This window comes from Trachurus trachurus, assembly GCF_905171665.1.
Source record: "Trachurus trachurus genome assembly, chromosome: 17".
Lineage (NCBI taxonomy): Eukaryota > Metazoa > Chordata > Actinopteri > Carangiformes > Carangidae > Trachurus > Trachurus trachurus.
The window spans coordinates 32,922,045-32,939,520 of record NC_139900.1 but is presented as its reverse complement, the minus strand read 5'-3'; the positions used below and the strand labels follow the sequence as shown (position 1 = coordinate 32,939,520).

General features: G+C 42.3%; 1 protein-coding gene across 1 annotated transcript in view; it reads left to right on the top strand.

Moving 5' to 3' along the window:
* The window catches only part of LOC311000412 (neurocan core protein-like), a gene marked incomplete at its 5' end in the record, with an annotated part of 31,654 nt that extends 15,332 nt beyond the window's left edge, over positions 1-16,322 (top strand). The window contains 9 exons of the mRNA XM_083991121.1: positions 1,561-2,763; positions 6,556-6,672; positions 10,670-10,783; positions 12,816-12,867; positions 13,089-13,195; positions 13,481-13,563; positions 13,965-14,109; positions 15,129-15,311; positions 16,191-16,322. Of these exons, the coding sequence (XP_083847247.1) occupies positions 1,561-2,763; positions 6,556-6,672; positions 10,670-10,783; positions 12,816-12,867; positions 13,089-13,195; positions 13,481-13,563; positions 13,965-14,109; positions 15,129-15,311; positions 16,191-16,309 (2,123 nt within the window). The 3' untranslated portion in view covers positions 16,310-16,322. The remainder of the gene's footprint in view (positions 1-1,560; positions 2,764-6,555; positions 6,673-10,669; positions 10,784-12,815; positions 12,868-13,088; positions 13,196-13,480; positions 13,564-13,964; positions 14,110-15,128; positions 15,312-16,190) is intronic.
* Between the last annotated feature and the right edge of the window lie 1,154 nt (positions 16,323-17,476).

Sequence of the window (17,476 nt, the reverse complement as noted above, 5' to 3'; positions counted from 1 at the left end):
GCCGTGGAAGAAAGCCATTTTCAAATAGCAGCATCTCTGCTCAGTGTTTGTTGAAACTCTGTTACAGGGTTGTTGATTCAATTCTCAGGCAATTTGTGAGACTGTGGTGGTCCTTAGTTTCATTGTGTTTGGTCTGATTGTGTTTGTGTGTGTGTCATGAGGGCTAGACCTTCACCCATACAGTATGTTTTCTCTCTTCATTAAAATTGGCTGTTTCAAATGTGTATGACATGAACAGGCTCTTTAGATGTCATCAGTTATAAATCCTACCTGTTAATGATAATATTCCTTTCTTGCCAACACTTTGCTCTTCTTGCCATTTTATTTTAGGCACATAATTCAATTTTGCGGCTGTCACACTGATGTCACAGCAGATCGGAGGTCGTCTCTTGTGTCTATATGTAATGCTGACAGTTTCATAATGCTGCATTCAGGTCACTTGAGCTGTCAGTAGAGATATTTACAAACCGCAAATATTCATGTCACCGGACTAATCGAGATGTATTCATGCAAAGTAGGTTGTGTCAGTGTTAAAAATACCTTACCATGACAATTCAGCACTACATTGATCTAATTTGGTGTAATTGCTCTGAACAGAAGACAGTGGGTGACGTAAGCTCTCAGAAAATCTCAGTTTTAATGCCTCCTACTGGCCGAAGCATCGTGCTTTCAGATTGTCCGTCTATACGAACATACATACGTTGCATTCTTGTCAGCTAAATATCTCAGAAACGCCACAATGTAATTTCTTCAGATTTACTACAAACATTCTTTTGGACTCGAGCATGACGTCATTTGATTTTGGTGGTCAAAGTTCAAAGGTCAAGGTCGACATTTTTTTGTCCATGCGAGTGTGTTATCTCTGTAGTGTCTCGAGGGGATGTGATCCTAACATTCATCTGGATTCAAGGACTAACTGATTAGATTGTGGTGGTCAAAGGTCAAAGGTCAACAGTGAGGTCACACAATATGGCTTTTGCCTTGTGGATGCAGTATCTCCGAAGCTCCCTCCACATGTGGCATAAATATCCACAAGGACAGAAAACATCACGAAAATAATGATAACATTTCTCACAAATTGTTAATTATGTTATTTTATAGGATCCTAGATGAATGTTAATTAATGTTAATTTGAAAGCTCACACTTACTGCACATTCAGTGTTGAATGTTTCCATCTGACTAAGTATAATTACATTGTTTTTATTAGTTTATCCACCCCTACACACTTGTATGTTTAACATACTGTAGAGGGAAATGTTCAACATTATTCTAAACTTTCGTCTAAGTGCTTGTCTTCGAGGTTTTGCTTTCTACTGCTGATAATATTGAAGTATAGACAGAGCTTGTGCAGAGATAGAGAAAAACAGCTGATGAGCAGCCTGAACAGCTTTGAAGCGTTTGTTTTGCTTCTCTTGGCAAGACAGAGAGAATCCATAAGATGATTCTCACTGTGTTCGTCACTCTGGGCTTCGTCTTTTGCACCTTTCCCCTCTGTCTGCAACAAACGCAGCCCTGACTTTCCTTGTTCTTTTCTTTTTCTTTGTATGTGTCTTCTGTAGGTTTGTTTTCTTGGGGAAGTTCATGGTTCAGCAGTCCCCCGGAGGAGAAAGCTACACCAGCCCATGAAGACTCGCCCACTCGTCTGCCATCCACTCTGGCCGCCTCCAATATTTCTCTGACTACAGAGAGCACCAAGAGCCAGGAGAGCTCAGAGACGCACACATTCACCGCTTCCAGCTCTGCACCTGAAACCACCTCATCTGGCAGGGACACCTGGGTCCGCGTTGAAGCCCAAACCACAACCCAGCCGGGCGAGAAGAGGGAAGAGACTGTGACCTCCAGAGCGAGCGGCAGAGGAGGCAGAGGGAGGGGGAAGAAGAACAGAGGGGAGGACAGGAACAGAGGAGAAGAGAGGGGGAGAGGAGAAGAGAGGGGGAAAGGAGAAGAGGAAGGGAGCGGAGAAATCACCGGAGCAGAGGCGAAAGGGGAGATCCAAGTCTCACGCCGACCGGTGGGGACCAGTAAACCGAGAGAAAGATCCAGGGAAAGATCTAGAGAAAGGGGTCACAGGAGAGGACAGACTACCACCACGACTGCTGCTACCACTGCCAGTCCTCCAGAGCCCACAGGGATGACCACCGCTGAGTCAGAAAATGCTGACTTTTCAACGTCCAAGTCCCCGTCCGCTTTACCGGCAGAAACCCCATCTCCATCCGTCTCATCTGAATTGTATCAAACACCGTCCTCAACTCCATCACCATCCCCATCAACCTCACCATCCCCGTCCGCCTCAACATTTATGTCCCTTTCTGAATCGACACCATCTCAGTCGGTGTTTGAACCTCAATCTTCCTCCCAATCCCTGTCTCTTTCCTTCTCCTCCTCCTCCTCCTCCCCCTCACCATCCACCGATGCACCTTCATCGACATCCCAAACCCCGTCGCTCTCACCCTCACCCTCACCAGCATCACCTTCCTCCCAGTCACCGTCTCAAATGGTCGGATCAGGAGACCCATCGCCATCTCCCCTGTCAGAGACCCAGGACAGCTCCACTAACCCAATAACATCACTTCATTGGGTCCCAGTGGGGACAGCAGATGGGAACAGCTCTCTGGATTATCCCTCATTACTATCGGGACCCTCGGACGAGGAGGAGCCCGCTTGGTCTCACGCTGTGGGCTCCGGGGCCCTGTTACCTGGCAACATGGAGGAGGAGAGTAGCAGAGGGTCGAACATCACCACCATAACTCTGGGCCCAACAAGTAAGTGTAGTGTTTTCTGTTCCTGTTATACAAGCTTTATTTTGTAATTCGCTATTGATTTTCTGAATATAATTGCACAAACATCACAATTTTAATTTAATGGTATAATAATTGATCATTTTGATTGATTTATTTCAACTTAAATTGTATTCCTGTGAATTTAGCAATCCTTTCTGTTGGGAATAAAAGCAATTTAATCACTGAGACCTGTGAATGGTGATGCAATGCACTAAAAACAGGTCAATAAAACACAACAGGCCAAATAATCACATTTATCTGGAAGAGAAAACACAGACAGAGTGTAAAATGATTCCCCAAAGTGCCTGTTTCCATCTTTGACCAGCTATTCTCACTACAGTTACACACACACACACACACACACACACACACACACACACACACACACACACACACACACACACACACACACACACACACACACACACACACACACACACACACTGTTTACCGAGTTAGGAGGGAACACTATTGATATTTTATGTGCACTCACTTTCTTTTTTCATCTGAATTAAGTGGTCCAGACGTTCTGGTAAAACTATCACCTTATTTATAACAAGCATTAGGCGGTTTCACGTGGCTCAGTAATAATTCATTACCATCCTGTGGTTAGTGTTTGGGGCGGTGGTTAGCCTCCATCTCAAAAGAGGAGAAATAGGACACTGTGGGTTTCTTTTCTTAACTGACTTGCTCACAGTAGCCGCACTGAGAAATGACTGGGGATTGTGGCTGCTCGAACCCTGTGGCTCCACTATGAAGTGGCCGATGGCTGTAGTTTGAGCTAAGTTAGTGTATAAAGCTGTTGACGTTCATTCAACAAAACCAAAACATTTGGTTGGCTGCGTATTACATGATGAGGCCTTGTTTTCTATTCTTACACGTGTTAAATAAAGCAGTAGTGGTGTGTGGGTGTGGAGGCTTTAAAGGCACCTCGGACTGAGCTGAGCAGAGCAATGAAATGTAACAAGCGATGCGACTAACCCTCGCTGTAAAATCTCAGAAATGATTTTGCCAAAACTATTATCATAACCAAACATAAAAAGAAGATACTGCTTGTAAAAGAACTGTCTTATTCTAGGACTGCCTTTTTATTTCCCCTCCCCTGACCTCTCCATCGGCTTCTTTATTCAAATCATTCAGTGTGTACTGCTACATACCGTTTTATTCCCACTACAAGTAGAGATCACACTCCCGCCACCGTACACAGTCTGTCCATTTAGTCAGCAGCGCGCCGTATATCTCAGTGAAGCTCCTGGCTGCATGGCCACCTGGTTTACTACTTATTTCTCGCTTGATGATGAGCATGCATGCAGGAAAGATCTTATCACCAGGCATTTGAAAGCCCCCACGGACATCATGCTATCACACATTTCTATGGTGATTTATTTTGCGCGGCTTTAGAAAGCGGCTCATGTTTGCAGCAGGATTGGCTCGGGCTGGCGGGCTCGGGGTGTGAAGGATCTGCAGATGGAAATCAGCTGTAAACTGTATTGACAAGAAGCCGAGGGCAACCATCTGGACTGCTGCTGTACAGTATGAGGGTTGATTGATTGACTGAGAGACCCTGGAGTCATGCAGGCAGAAGGCCATAAACACACAAACACACTGATATCTTTGCTGCACAAACAGAGGAGGTGGATGGACACACTTGCAGGAGATTGGACCAGAGTAATGGCTTTCAGCGTACATCTCTCTCCCTCTGGTGTACACTCTCTCGCCTCCTGCTCAGTCCCCTGTGGTCGGGTTTCATGACGGTGGGCAGTGTTTGCTCTCCTGACTGGATCACGCTGCACTTCATCAGTCAGTTCAATCAATGAGAGAGAAAAAAAACGGGGCCTCAGGTTGGATTCAAGGACCTTTAGCAGCAAAGCAAAGCACATTGTGAAGACACACACATGGACTCACACTCACACAGTCGTCCATCAAGTTTCTTTCTGCTGTTTGATCTTTTAAAACTGTGTTTTTTTAATCTCCCTGTAACATTTAAATTGCAGACAGTTTCTTTGTTTTCACTTTGCTAGTCGTGCTCTCCTGCCTTCAAGGAAATGCCACCGACGTCTTGTCTCCTTCCTCAGAAATCATATTTCCAGAGCAAACCCTGTTCCCAGGCAGTCTGTAGCTGTGAATACTCCTAGCGAAAGACTAGGTGTGATGTGTAGATTAATGCTTTGAGGTTCCTCAGCACTGCTGCTGCAGCACAGTATTATCCCCTAACCGTCCTGTCTCTGTGAACTTATTAGTTGTGTTTTTTTGCTGTTGCCAGCTTATTGTTGTTGTTGTTTGTGCCAGTGGTGTCAGCCTCTGTGGGGAGCCAGGGACAGTTCACTGTGTTGGCCTCCTTCTACCGACTATTGATTTTTCTGCACCACTTGCTTTAATGAACGGCCAGTCGCATAAGGTTTATCTTTCACACATACACACACACGCAAACGTACGCATACATACTGTCGTAAATCTGCTTGTCATAACAGTTTATTTGTCAAGGCGTGCCATGACCTTGACTGATGCAGAGGGTGCAGGTGCACATTGGACCAGACCGCTGTACATTAAATGAAATGCATGGCTGGTTTTAGCACCTGACTCTAGCAGAATTCAAACCCTGAGCAGAGGAGGTTTGCTTTACTTTAAATTAATACATTTATCATAAATCGATAGAGCTGAAGTTCTGGAGAAAATCTTCAACTGCACAGAAGTCGTTGATCGAAGACTGTATTTTTTTTTTTTTTTTTTGACCCTGAACATTTTATTTGGTCCAATATTCTGAGGATGTGAGCTTGAGATGTCTGCTCCTGGTTAGTTATTGACCAGGATCAGCTTCTGGGCTAATCATAGCCATGGTATTGATTCGCTCATTGTGCCGAGTAAACACACACACACAGACACACACACACACACAAAAGCGCCCACCTCACACACCACCACCTCCTCCTCAGTAGTCCTCAGTGTCGGAGAGAGAGAGAGAGAGAGAGAGAGATCTGGCAAAACAAAGACTCCCATAGCCGAGCTTTTGCGGCCAGGATGGACGAGTGGTGGTTTTCAAAGACCTTAAGTTGTTATAATGAGCGGCTCAGGGGAGGAACACGTGGTGGTGTGTCAATTGATATGGAAATGCGTAATTGTGGAAGGAGACCACACACACGCACACATTTTAGGGGTGAATAGCGGGGCCGAGGCGCTCGGCGGGGGGTCTGCTCGTTTCTGTTGAGGGAGGCTAATGTCTGAAGTTCTCACGCTGCCCACTACGCTCAGTGGAGTGAGCCCAGGCTTGCTTTCCATATGGTAACCATGACAACTGAGGCTGTGAGTGGATGGCGAGGTTGAGGCTCTGTGGCTTCTGATCCCTTTGAAATGAGACAGAGTGTGAAATGGATAGGCTATGTGTTGTTGTAACCGCTGTTTTTTTGTTTGTTTGTTGTTGTTGTTGTTGTTGTTGCTTTTTAAGCTGAGCTGCAATGATGGAAAATTAGGATGGCATATGTTTTTTTATTTTATTTGTTTGTTTGTTTTTGTTATCTGAGTCATACATTGATTTTGATTTTTATCCAGAATCCAAGAAGAAACCGTGTTAAAGCCATCCAACTTTAAAGGATCACCATGAAAAGAGATATTTAAAGCTTTTATACTCAGTCTGTAGAGGTGTTTTATCCCAGCCAAAATAAATCACGTTAAAAAAAGAAAAGAAAAGAAAGATCTATTTTACATTATCACTAATTAAGTCCTTTATTTTGAATCCCTAAATTCCCCCTCCACCCCCCGCCCGTCTGTTTCTCTTAGCCGAGGTGGAGCCCTGCGTGACAAACCCGTGTCTGCACGGAGGAAAGTGCCTTCCTCAGGGAACAGGCTACAGCTGCTACTGCCCACAAGGATACACTGGGGAGAACTGTGAGATCGGTGAGTTATGCTCAAACACACACACGCACACACACACACACACACACAATCCAACACAAACACACACACACACCACCATAATGAAGCCAGCTCTGTGTCAGTCTGTACATATTGGCGTGGGGCTCTTCAGCGGCCTAGTGGCAGGTCAAAGGTCGAGCTGTCTGTCACAGTGGTTGAGTGGATACGAGGGTCAGAGGTTAGCTTCAGACTGTCAGAGAAGGGTGATGGTTATGGTCCCTCAAGGTCGTAGCCATGGCAGTTTTCACTGGCAAAGTTTTCTTCGCACAAACCAAACTCCCGGTGAAAGTAGTGTAATGTAGCCAAGATGCTAATTTGATGTACAAAATGGACCTACCTCTGTGACGCTGCGCCAGCAGCACCCAGCGGTTCTCTAACTCGCTGTTACACCCAGAAACATTATTGAAGTCACTTGAATTTTTAAGCTGATTTGATTTCTTGTCTCCAGCATAAATGCCTGAAGGATTTGGAATCAAGTCAAGGCTTCACTTAGTTTCCTCATGGCTTTAAAAAAAATCATTTCATGGCAGAAATCCCAGATTCAAATCAGCACCAACAACAGCTAATCAACACCCCGAGTTTCATGGAAATCCATTCATAGGATTTTATGAAACTAAGAAACAAAGAGCAGAGTAACCATGACCTTCTTGGTGGAGGTGTATGTCTAAAAGTTGTAATTATACCATCAGAGGGTTCACACAGAGATTGGATGTACTTAATTATAGAAAAGATGACACAAAAAACACTGATGGTGCATGAATCAATCCTTCTTTGGTTATATGCAATTTCCTCTCTGACTCCTAGCTCTTTGTTATCTTTGGCAGTGACAAGATCGTGTTTGAATTGTTCCAATAGTTATGGGGCAGTTTTATCAGGAAGCCACATTTAATTCTTTTTACTTCAAGGTTAAAGTATACACCTTCAGTCAAGTAAAGCTCCAGCCACAGCAGGCATTGTCACCGTGTCCCAAATCCACACTAAGCCCTGATGGTAAGCAGGTTTTGGAGAAAGCTGGCAACACAAAGTTTATGGCATGAATACGAAACATTGTCCATTTCTGAGAGTGTTGGTGAGGGTTGCTATTGTCCCACAATGCAAAGCACAAAGGAAATGGAGAGGCTGCTCTGCTGGAAAAAGATTAAGATAAACTGTGGAAGGTGGATGCCTTGCCTTATTATCCCTACTTGTTATTATTGCATGTTTCCTGCATATGTAATAGGCATTAAAACCTCTCAAAAACTTTCTATTATCCTATAACGACATAGTTTTCTTTTAAATATCTCTGGCTGTATGAGCCCTGACGATGTTGGCAATTACTGCATTGTATCGGATTTACAAGATTTTTGCGTCAATGCTCAAACACATTGTCTCTCATTTAATATTAATTTGATTCACTGGAGTAACCAAAAATATCTATTCGGTGAGTTTGCACATCATGGTACTGTAAATATGTACTGATATTGAGAAAGAACACTCTGTACATCCACTTCCTAAACTGAACTGGGTCCTTATATAGATATATTATAGAGGAGCTTGTGGGCTTCAGCGTAGCAAATTCCCTTTGTCCTGCAGCAGGTAGAAGTGCTGCTGCAGAGGTTCTGTGACACTCTGACACTGAGGCACAGTATAGATCTGCCTTAAGGGTCCCAATTTGTTCCTTAACACATGCTCAGCTCATTAGGCAGTCGTTCCTCAAGGAAATGATCACTTCATGAATAAATGATCCACATTCTGGCTGTGAACACCTTAATATTTACTCAGTTTTGTCGGTCGTTCGGCATCATAGAAAAGACGGAGGGACAGACAGAGGGACCATCAAACTGACAGCCAGCAGCTGATGCGTGGGTATGCTGGGAGGCTTTGTTATGGATTTGCAGAATTTGCAGTATTATCTCTCGGAGGAGCAGCTTCCCCTCTGCATAATGGATGAGAGGGACGAGGGGAACAACAAAGAGCTGGACTGATTTTAATGGAAAGAAAGAGTTGCGGTTTAAGTGTGAACTAGCACATATCAAGGTCATTCAAGGTCATTGATTAGGTCATTGCATTTTTATTTCATACTTTAGGTTTTTGTATTATTCCAATCATTCAACATTTATTTTCATAAAGAATATGAGGGATGAGTCACTGCGTGATCCTGGGATGTGTTTTCTCCAGTGCTGATAAAAAATAAATGACATAAATATAAAAAAAACTTTACACACTCACTTTGTAGGAAATCCAGCCTCTGCTATTTTTTGACAGAACTCACTAATGTGTGATTTTCAGATGAAGTTTCATTTGCCTAAACTATATGGAGATTATCTGAGTTTCACCCACACTGTTTAATATAATCTTTAATAAATGACAGACTGAGCTTGCACAACTATGATTAAAATGACAAATCCTTGATTCATATTATAAGACTTTTTGTACTATTTTTCCATAGTTTAATAACTTTGAAGTGGATTGTGCTTTTTCCCCACAGTGTTATTCCTCTCACATGGTGGGTTTAAGTGATTTGCACCAATGAACCAAGTTGTCAAAGAAGGCTAATTTTTTAATTTTTTATTTTTTTATGAGAAAAGTAGCTTTTTGAAAACTCTAAGGCTACTTATGGCTTTAAACTGCTATTTGATCTAACAGACAATCAACACGGGTTTGATTGATCACAACTTTGAGGTCCTAACAAGAAAACACATTAGTGCAAATCTCTGCTTTCACTCTCTACGTCTTTCTTCAGAAATAACAGCCTCATTTTCCTCCCTCTGTCATGAAAGAACTGCCGTCTTCATAAACAGATAAACAACCTCTGTTGTCAGATTAAAGTTAGATCAAACCTAAAACTGTTTGATGCCACAGAAAACACAAAAGTTACAGCCGAGAAAATTGTGTTAAAAAAGATTCAAAAGGAATCGCATTTAGTATCACACTAGAACTGAATATGAACTCAGTCGTATTCAGCTCTGTATTGACAACCCATAACTTATTCTGCACTAAAAATGAATCAGTCAACCAGTATGTCTGGCAACCAAAGTGTTGAGTGAGGCTAAAGGTCATTCTGGTTTGATCCGTCTGACACATTTACAATAACTTCTCACAGCCACTGACCTTTTTGTTCAATGTTCAGCTTCCTGCTTGAAAGTAACCATTGAGATCTGAGGAAATACTCTGAAGTAAGTTTCAGCTTTTAAGCAGCTCTTTCTCTCTCTGTCTCTCTGTCTCTCTCTCTCTGCCCTCTCGCTGTGAGTTTTAATAGATTTCTGCAGTCCTGGGGTATATCTGTTATTCTGGGTCCAAAAAACCCCACAGTGTTGAAAGAAGATTACATGCCCTCCATTTACAATGATAAAGTGATGCTTTATTGATCCCTGTAGAGAAATGTTCCTCTTGCCTGCCACAGAGAGGTTAGAGAGCACAGTCGACTGCAGAGCCGCAGCCCTGGAGCTGTTAGCGTATCTGCTGTTGCTCGAGGCCTCTTCAGCAGCGTGGAAGTCTGCCAGAACGGGGGCCTGAGCCCCGAACAAGTTCAGCCTATCTACTCACTCATCGAACATAATTTATATCTGCACTTTAACAGCTGTAAAGGAAAAGCAATGCAGAGAGCTTTTTCACCCTCATGCAGTCTTTTATAAAAGGAGACAGCAAACAAGACACAAAATAAGGGAGTGGACATATGTCAAGTCAAAGTTAAGATCTGTAAATGCATAAAAGCGGATGGAGTTACACTTGAAAGGCTTTCACAGTGTCTTCCTCTGTGAAAGATGAGGACAAATGGTGAATACAAAGGGGATTAGACTGTCTGTATTCCTGCTCACACCCTGTCTGAATTATGACACTGTACGCTCCAACATGGACACGTTTCGCTGTTTAAACCAGGAGTAATGACCAACTCTTCTTGTGTTGCTACTTGAACACCCACACATTTTTTTTCCATTCATGAATGACGTCTCTTCAGCCTGTAACCTGCCTGTTCTCATTGCCTCCTCCCTCCCAACAGATGTTGACGACTGTCAGTCTGAGCCTTGTGAAAATGGAGGCACTTGCATCGACAAGATTGATTCGTTCCTCTGCCTTTGCCTGCCCAGCTACGGAGGAGACACGTGTGAGAAAGGTGGGAGAATGAATACTCTGCACACACACACACACAGACACACACAGATAAAGAACACATGACTCCGAGCTACGTGAGGAGGATTATCAGGCATTACATTACTGGACTGTGTATAGCGCCAACAAATTCAGTGTGTTTAACTTAGATTCCAAGGTGTCTGACACCAGCGGTAAAAGGTGCAGGTGGATATAATCCTGATCAGTGTGAGGAACCTGCTACTACTATATGTCATAATACAGTATCACAAGGCTAAGGCTCTTTGCAGCTATCAGACAGTGTATCTATGTGTCAAAGGATGGATGGATACTGACTGAAACCCCCGGCTGCACAAAAGCACCAGTTACTGTTTGCACATTTTTGACCATTATTTTGTAGGTAGGACTCATCAAAACACAGTTTTATTGTGTTTGCTGTGATTGTAATTGTGTTTTTATGGTTCAGGATTATTGCTGTAACTGTGTTATGTGCTGTTTGTAGATTAAACATGCCCTGTGGGGTTTTCTTGTAAACAAATTAAAGTCCTGTTTACTATTAGTGTTCCTTCCCAAAATGAATTGTGTGTATCCCTGAGGTGATACAAACTTGTTGATTGTATTTTTTAAGACATTATTTGGACCTTTTTTTTTTTTACATCTATGCTTGTTTGATTGTTTCTGTCTTTTTGTGACTGCACTTTTTGGCAAGTTGCTGCCACCACCTGTCAACAGACATTTTTAGAAAGAAGGAAATACAATAGATATATATAATATATAATATATATATTTGAATTAAATAACTCACATATATATATAATTTTTAAAAAGCCAATGAAAACAAAGAGATTTTAAGATTATTTAAAATGGATAGTGATGGAAAATACTGGAATATGCCTATTTGTATGTTTGCTGAGTTACGCCAAGACACAATGTGTTAAGATGAGCTTTAGACATGATGGTTGGCAGATTTTGGTACCTTTGGACCGAGGCAGCCAAGCTGTTTCCAAAAAATAAGTAAGTAAATGACAGTGAGAACCAAGGATGGTGAGGCGGAGAAACAAGCCACAGAAGATAAGCAGGCGGATGTGAAGTCTGTTGCTAAATATAAACCAAACTAAGCTACCAATGAACTGGATGAGTGTAAAAACAGTTTGATGCAGGCACTCAAATATCAACAAAGGCAAATCAGGATCCATGCAAGGTAATCAAAGAGGCATACGGCAGCATTCAACCCACAAGTGCTGGCTTGGCAGTCTATGATACAATGAAAAGGAGGCAGTCTAGTTTCACGAGCACATGGAGGGCGAACACTTAACACAGAGAGGATTTGCACATATGTGTATGTTGGTAGGTGGCACTGATCACCTCCCATACCACACACCCGCTGATTCATCACCTCATGGTTTTAGCCACCTCCAGTTCCAGAGCTGCCCTCCTTATATATTTATATATATATATGTGTGTGTGTGTGTGTGTGTGTGTACTGTGCACAAGTAATGAGGATTAATGAATATCTAACCTTTGCAGTTATAAATGAATCCACAGGCCATGGCGTTATTAATGAATACTAATAGTGCAGAGAGAGGGCCACATGTGCAGTGAATTGAAAACGAGCCTGTATAATTACACCTCATGTATTTAGCCTCACAAGATGCCACAGCCATATATTTTAGTCTTTATTTGCCAAATGAGATAGAACACTCTGTAAGAGCAACGGATGGTTCCTCCGCTTCCTCTCTCCTCCCATCTTAGACAGACTATTTCGTCTTTCTCCATGTTCCTGCTTTTAAACGCTTCCTTTTCAAAAGTTGTTTTTGCCTTTAATTGACAGGACAGTTGAGATAGTCGGGAAATGGGGAGAGAGAGAGAGAGAGGGAATGACATGCAGCAAAGGGCCGCCGGGGCCGCTGCAGTGAGGACTGTAGCCTCTGTATATGGGGCGCCTGCTCAACCCACTGAGCTATTCAACGCCCCAACCACATTCCGTTTTCTATTTCTTTCAAAGAATAATTTTAGCTCCTGTCGTTTCCGCTCCTCCTTTCTCTTCATCTTTACAGACATAGAAGGCTGCGAGCACGGTTGGAGGAAGTTCCACGGCCACTGCTACAGGTAGGAACAACGAAAAACTTTCAGCACTGGGAAAATAAACGGAGCCGCCGTGTATTTACTTGCAACCACAGGTGTCTCGTCTTCTATCTGCATTACTTCTTTATACCCTTGAGTTTTCCCTGACACACTTACCGCAGCGCTCTGCACCAATTAGGCTTGTCTTCCTGCATAATGTATGAAATATGTATTTTCATATCCACTTTCTCCACGTTGTCCCACAGGTACTTCACCCACAGACACACCTGGGAGGATGCAGAGAAAGACTGCAGAGAGCACAGTTCCCACCTCAGCAGCGTCATCTCTGCTACGGAGCAGGACTTTATCAATGGTATGTGTGTGTGTTTTTGTTGGTGTGATATGAAAAGAAAAAAACTAAATTCAACGAGAGACCTGTACATTCAGAACCAAAATATAGTGGGATAAAAAAAGACTTTGTAAGTTAAAGTGCTGATTTGTTCATTTACAGTATGATGCAGGGATAGGATCTAATTAAAATGATCAAGAAAAAGACAGAATGGACAAAGAACAGAGAATACTTATACCGGTTATTATGTAAGTATATAGAGTGTAATTAGGTTAAAGAATCACATTGTACTGGTGTTTTTTTGTCCAGGTCTGGGTCATGACAACGCCTGGATCGGACTGAATGACCGCACAGTGGAGGAGGATTTTCAGTGGACTGATGGAAATGATCTGGTTAGTGATCAGCATTTAGTCCTGCCTGATAACACTGATGATGAAATAAGCTAAAAAATTCAAACAACGTGCATCATCAGAACTGTGTGGGCGAGGTTTGATCTGATATGACAGATGGCAGTTAGAACAGCTCAGATAAAAACACCAATACAGAAATCTCTCATGAAAAAAAGCCAAAACTGTTCTAACTTTGGCAGTAGATTTTGCAGGCACAACGGATCTTGTTACTGTTAACAGGAAACTGATGGAGAAAATATGTTTTATGCCCCCATTTAAATCTCATTTGTAATGTTGAGTCGTTTATCTTTGCGTTTAACAAGAAAGTGGAGACAAGATAGAGATTTCCATTGTTACAGTGCTGACAAATGAAAAACTGAACCATGCTGTTTGCTGTCAAGCAGGTATATGAGAACTGGAGGGAGAGTCAGCCGGATAACTTCTTCGCAGGCGGCGAGGACTGCGTGGTGACCATTGCCCATGAGGATGGCAAGTGGAACGACGTGCCCTGCAACTACAACCTGCCCTACATCTGCAAGAAAGGCACAGGTACTGCAACACGACTGGACTGAATGCAACCAAACAGCTGATAGTAACCACTAACTAACTAACTAACTACACACCTTTAGCACAGTGGAAAAAAACATGCAAACAAACAGTTTGATAAACTGTGGTCCAGTATGACTCAGGGTGTTATAGTCATTTCATTTGGAGAGATTTTTGCTGTCTTCGTACAATTTGGTTGCCTGTGTGTTGACCAGCTGGCTGCTTCTTAGTCATCAATGCTCATCATCACTTCATGTGCTCACTATGTAGGAAGAAGTTGCTCAGTCACTTCTCCATTAAAGGTCACAGCAGCAGATGCTCCAAAAAAAATGAACCACAAACTCAAATGAAGACTGTGACACAGTTTCAAACCATGTATTGATTTTTGAAAGCAATATCCCCTCGGTTGACTTACATTTTGGCCACGCAAGCAAAACTGTAGTTGCAGTTATTACCAATTATTGCCTTGTTTACAAATGTGGTCTGAAGTTCCTCCTGGATGTTTTACCAGGTTTCCCCAATAGCCACCTGCTCCTTCCCTCTGTGAGCCTAAACTCTGTCTGAATGTACAGTAGCTGCAGTGAGATCATGAAGAATGCAAAGAGAGCGAACGGCGAGGAGTAGGATGGTCAGGAGGAGTTAGTGGGGACAGATGAAGGAGGACAGGGAGAATACGTTTAAGTAGTTTAAGCATTTGTTTGTGAGGCTGTGGTCTCACTGCTCTGTGGTTTGGCTGAAGACCCTGTCTATTGCAGAAATCCATTATCCACAGCTCAGCTCAACTATCAGAGACAACAGCGATGCTGCCATCTACAGGCAAAGCTCATCACGAGTACTGCGCCTTTAAAATAGATTAGTTTTGTATACCTACAAATGTAGAGTACATGCAAAGAGAGACTACTACTACACATGAAGTCATGGACCATTGACACCATATGTGACTAATGCAAAATTCATACTTGATGTATACCAACCTTTATTTGTGTAATTTACATAATTTGAATTTGAATTATTTTCGACAGTGTTGTGTGGGACCCCGCCCACAGTGGAAAACGCCCATTTGATAGGTCGCCGGAGGTCACACTATGACATCCATTCCGTGGTGCGCTACCAGTGCTCTGAGGGCTTCTACCAGCGCCACATCCCCACCGCTCGCTGCCGGGCTGACGGCAGCTGGGAGAGACCCAGGATCATCTGCACAAAGTGTGAGTATTCAGGAACAGAAAAAGATTCACACTTCTTTCTACACTCTATTTTAATTATTTATCTAGAAGTATAAGGCTGTCATTGTAAATAATTAAATAACTGTTTTTTATAGGCTTGACTGGGCAAATATAGCCTGATTCCTCATCTTTATATTATAATGGGGAAAAGTATTCTTTCACTGACTCCGAGAGTCACAATTTGGCATCAACAGCATGAATTCATAGATTGAACCTGCCTTATATTAACAGACCAGCCTGGTGTTGGTGTTGGTGTTGGTGGGGGCGTAATGGGGGAGCGAATGTCGGTGGAAGTGGTTTCATGAAAACAAAAAATCCAGTTTACCTCATTGGCCTCCCTGGTCACTGGATCTGATTCCAGTAGTGATTGTATGTCAGCTGATTAGCAACAAGAAATTACCGTTAGGAAATAATAAGATATGGTTGAAGTAGTAGAGGTAGAAGAAAACAGCGTCACAGTTTGTCACTAAATACAGTATATTGGCTCATAATTTGAATTCAAAGTAATAGAACAAAAATGCTTTTTGTAATGGGTCTATGTGGAAAGAGAATTGCTAGATCATGAACCCTGTACTTGGCCCCACCTCTGGGCCAAGTTTTTATTTATTCAGTTGGTTTCAGTATTGAACCATCAGGCTATAATGCCAAAATAAGCTCCCTTAAGATAAGAAAAATATAAAGTATATTATTATATAAAGTAAAGATAATAGCAAACAAAGACCAAGATATAAAAATATCCACTGCAACAAGTATGAGGCACAGCAGTCTTGAAAAATCATTGTTGTGTTGTTTATCTACAGTGCTACAAGACGTGTACAACATAAAACAAAATAAACACATTTGCCCTCCCTCCCTCTTTAGCCCGGCGATCACACCGGTACAGACGCCACCATCACAATCAGCGCCACGAGCGCCGCGGCCACCGGAGACACGGAGGAGAGGGACACAAGGCCAGAGAGGACGCACACAGCTACTACTGAACCAAATAACACAACATCTGCAATGCCTAGGTGCTAACCATGGCCCATAAAGAAAGACAGTAGTTCACATCACTCTCATTTCCTTTCCTGCTTCTGATCATGCTCTCTGTTAAACTGACAAATATGGTTTTCTTACTCTAACATAAAGTTTATCTCCATGATCCTGTCACTGAGTTTGGGTGTTTTTTGATGCCTCTTTTTGTTTTCACCCCACTTCCTTTAACCTGAGGTCCATGCGAACACTAACTCTAACACTAACCCTTATTAACAACCTCCATCCCCTGACAGTAAATCCTTCACCTGTCTACGGACTAAAACCCTCTAGACTGACAGCAGTGTGTGAGCATGTGTGAGCGTGTGCATGTAAGAGAGAGACTTAGAGAAGTGCTGAGTCACTTTTTTTTGTAAAAGTTTGCTTGTTCTACATGAGAAACGACTCTCATCCTAGTTTTGTGTTTACAAAGCACAGATGTAATGATGCAGGATAGCATTCAGTCCTTGATAACCCTGAGCTTTTTGTATGTGTACTGTAGCTGTTACTTTATTTCCATAGAGTACCTGAATAGCTGGTTTGTCTTAATCTACTGACATGCTTTCTTTCTGATATTTGCTATGTTTTTGTGTATTGTTACTATTTATTATGAATCATTTGCTAGTGACTATGCTTTCTTTTTTTACTTATACTTCAGAGAGCTGATGTAACATCGTTTTTCTATACCAGTATATAAGTCCAACAATCAGTAACAAAATTAATCATGATTGCCTCTAATCTCTGTATTGTAAGTATTGTGGTGTTTGTTATTGGCTGATCCCTGATCAATAGCTGGACCTTGCCCAATCAAATAGACCCCTCTGTTCCCATAAGCACTCTCACCTAATGAATATGTCCCATTGACATAGTTAGTTTGGATGGGAATATACAATACTTTCGTGAGATAACCACTTGATTGTATCTGAATTGCTGAATACTTTCAATCTTTGCACGGCTATATTTACATGATGGGTAGAATGTCACATTTTTTTGTCTTTGGTCCCTTTGATATTTGATCGATCATCCACTTTTTTGGTGTTCTTATGACTTTTTGTCCTGCTGTTGTATTTCATTCTTAATAAAGTGGAAAAAAAGAACCACATATTCCTGAGTATTCTTCATTTAAACCAGAAAAC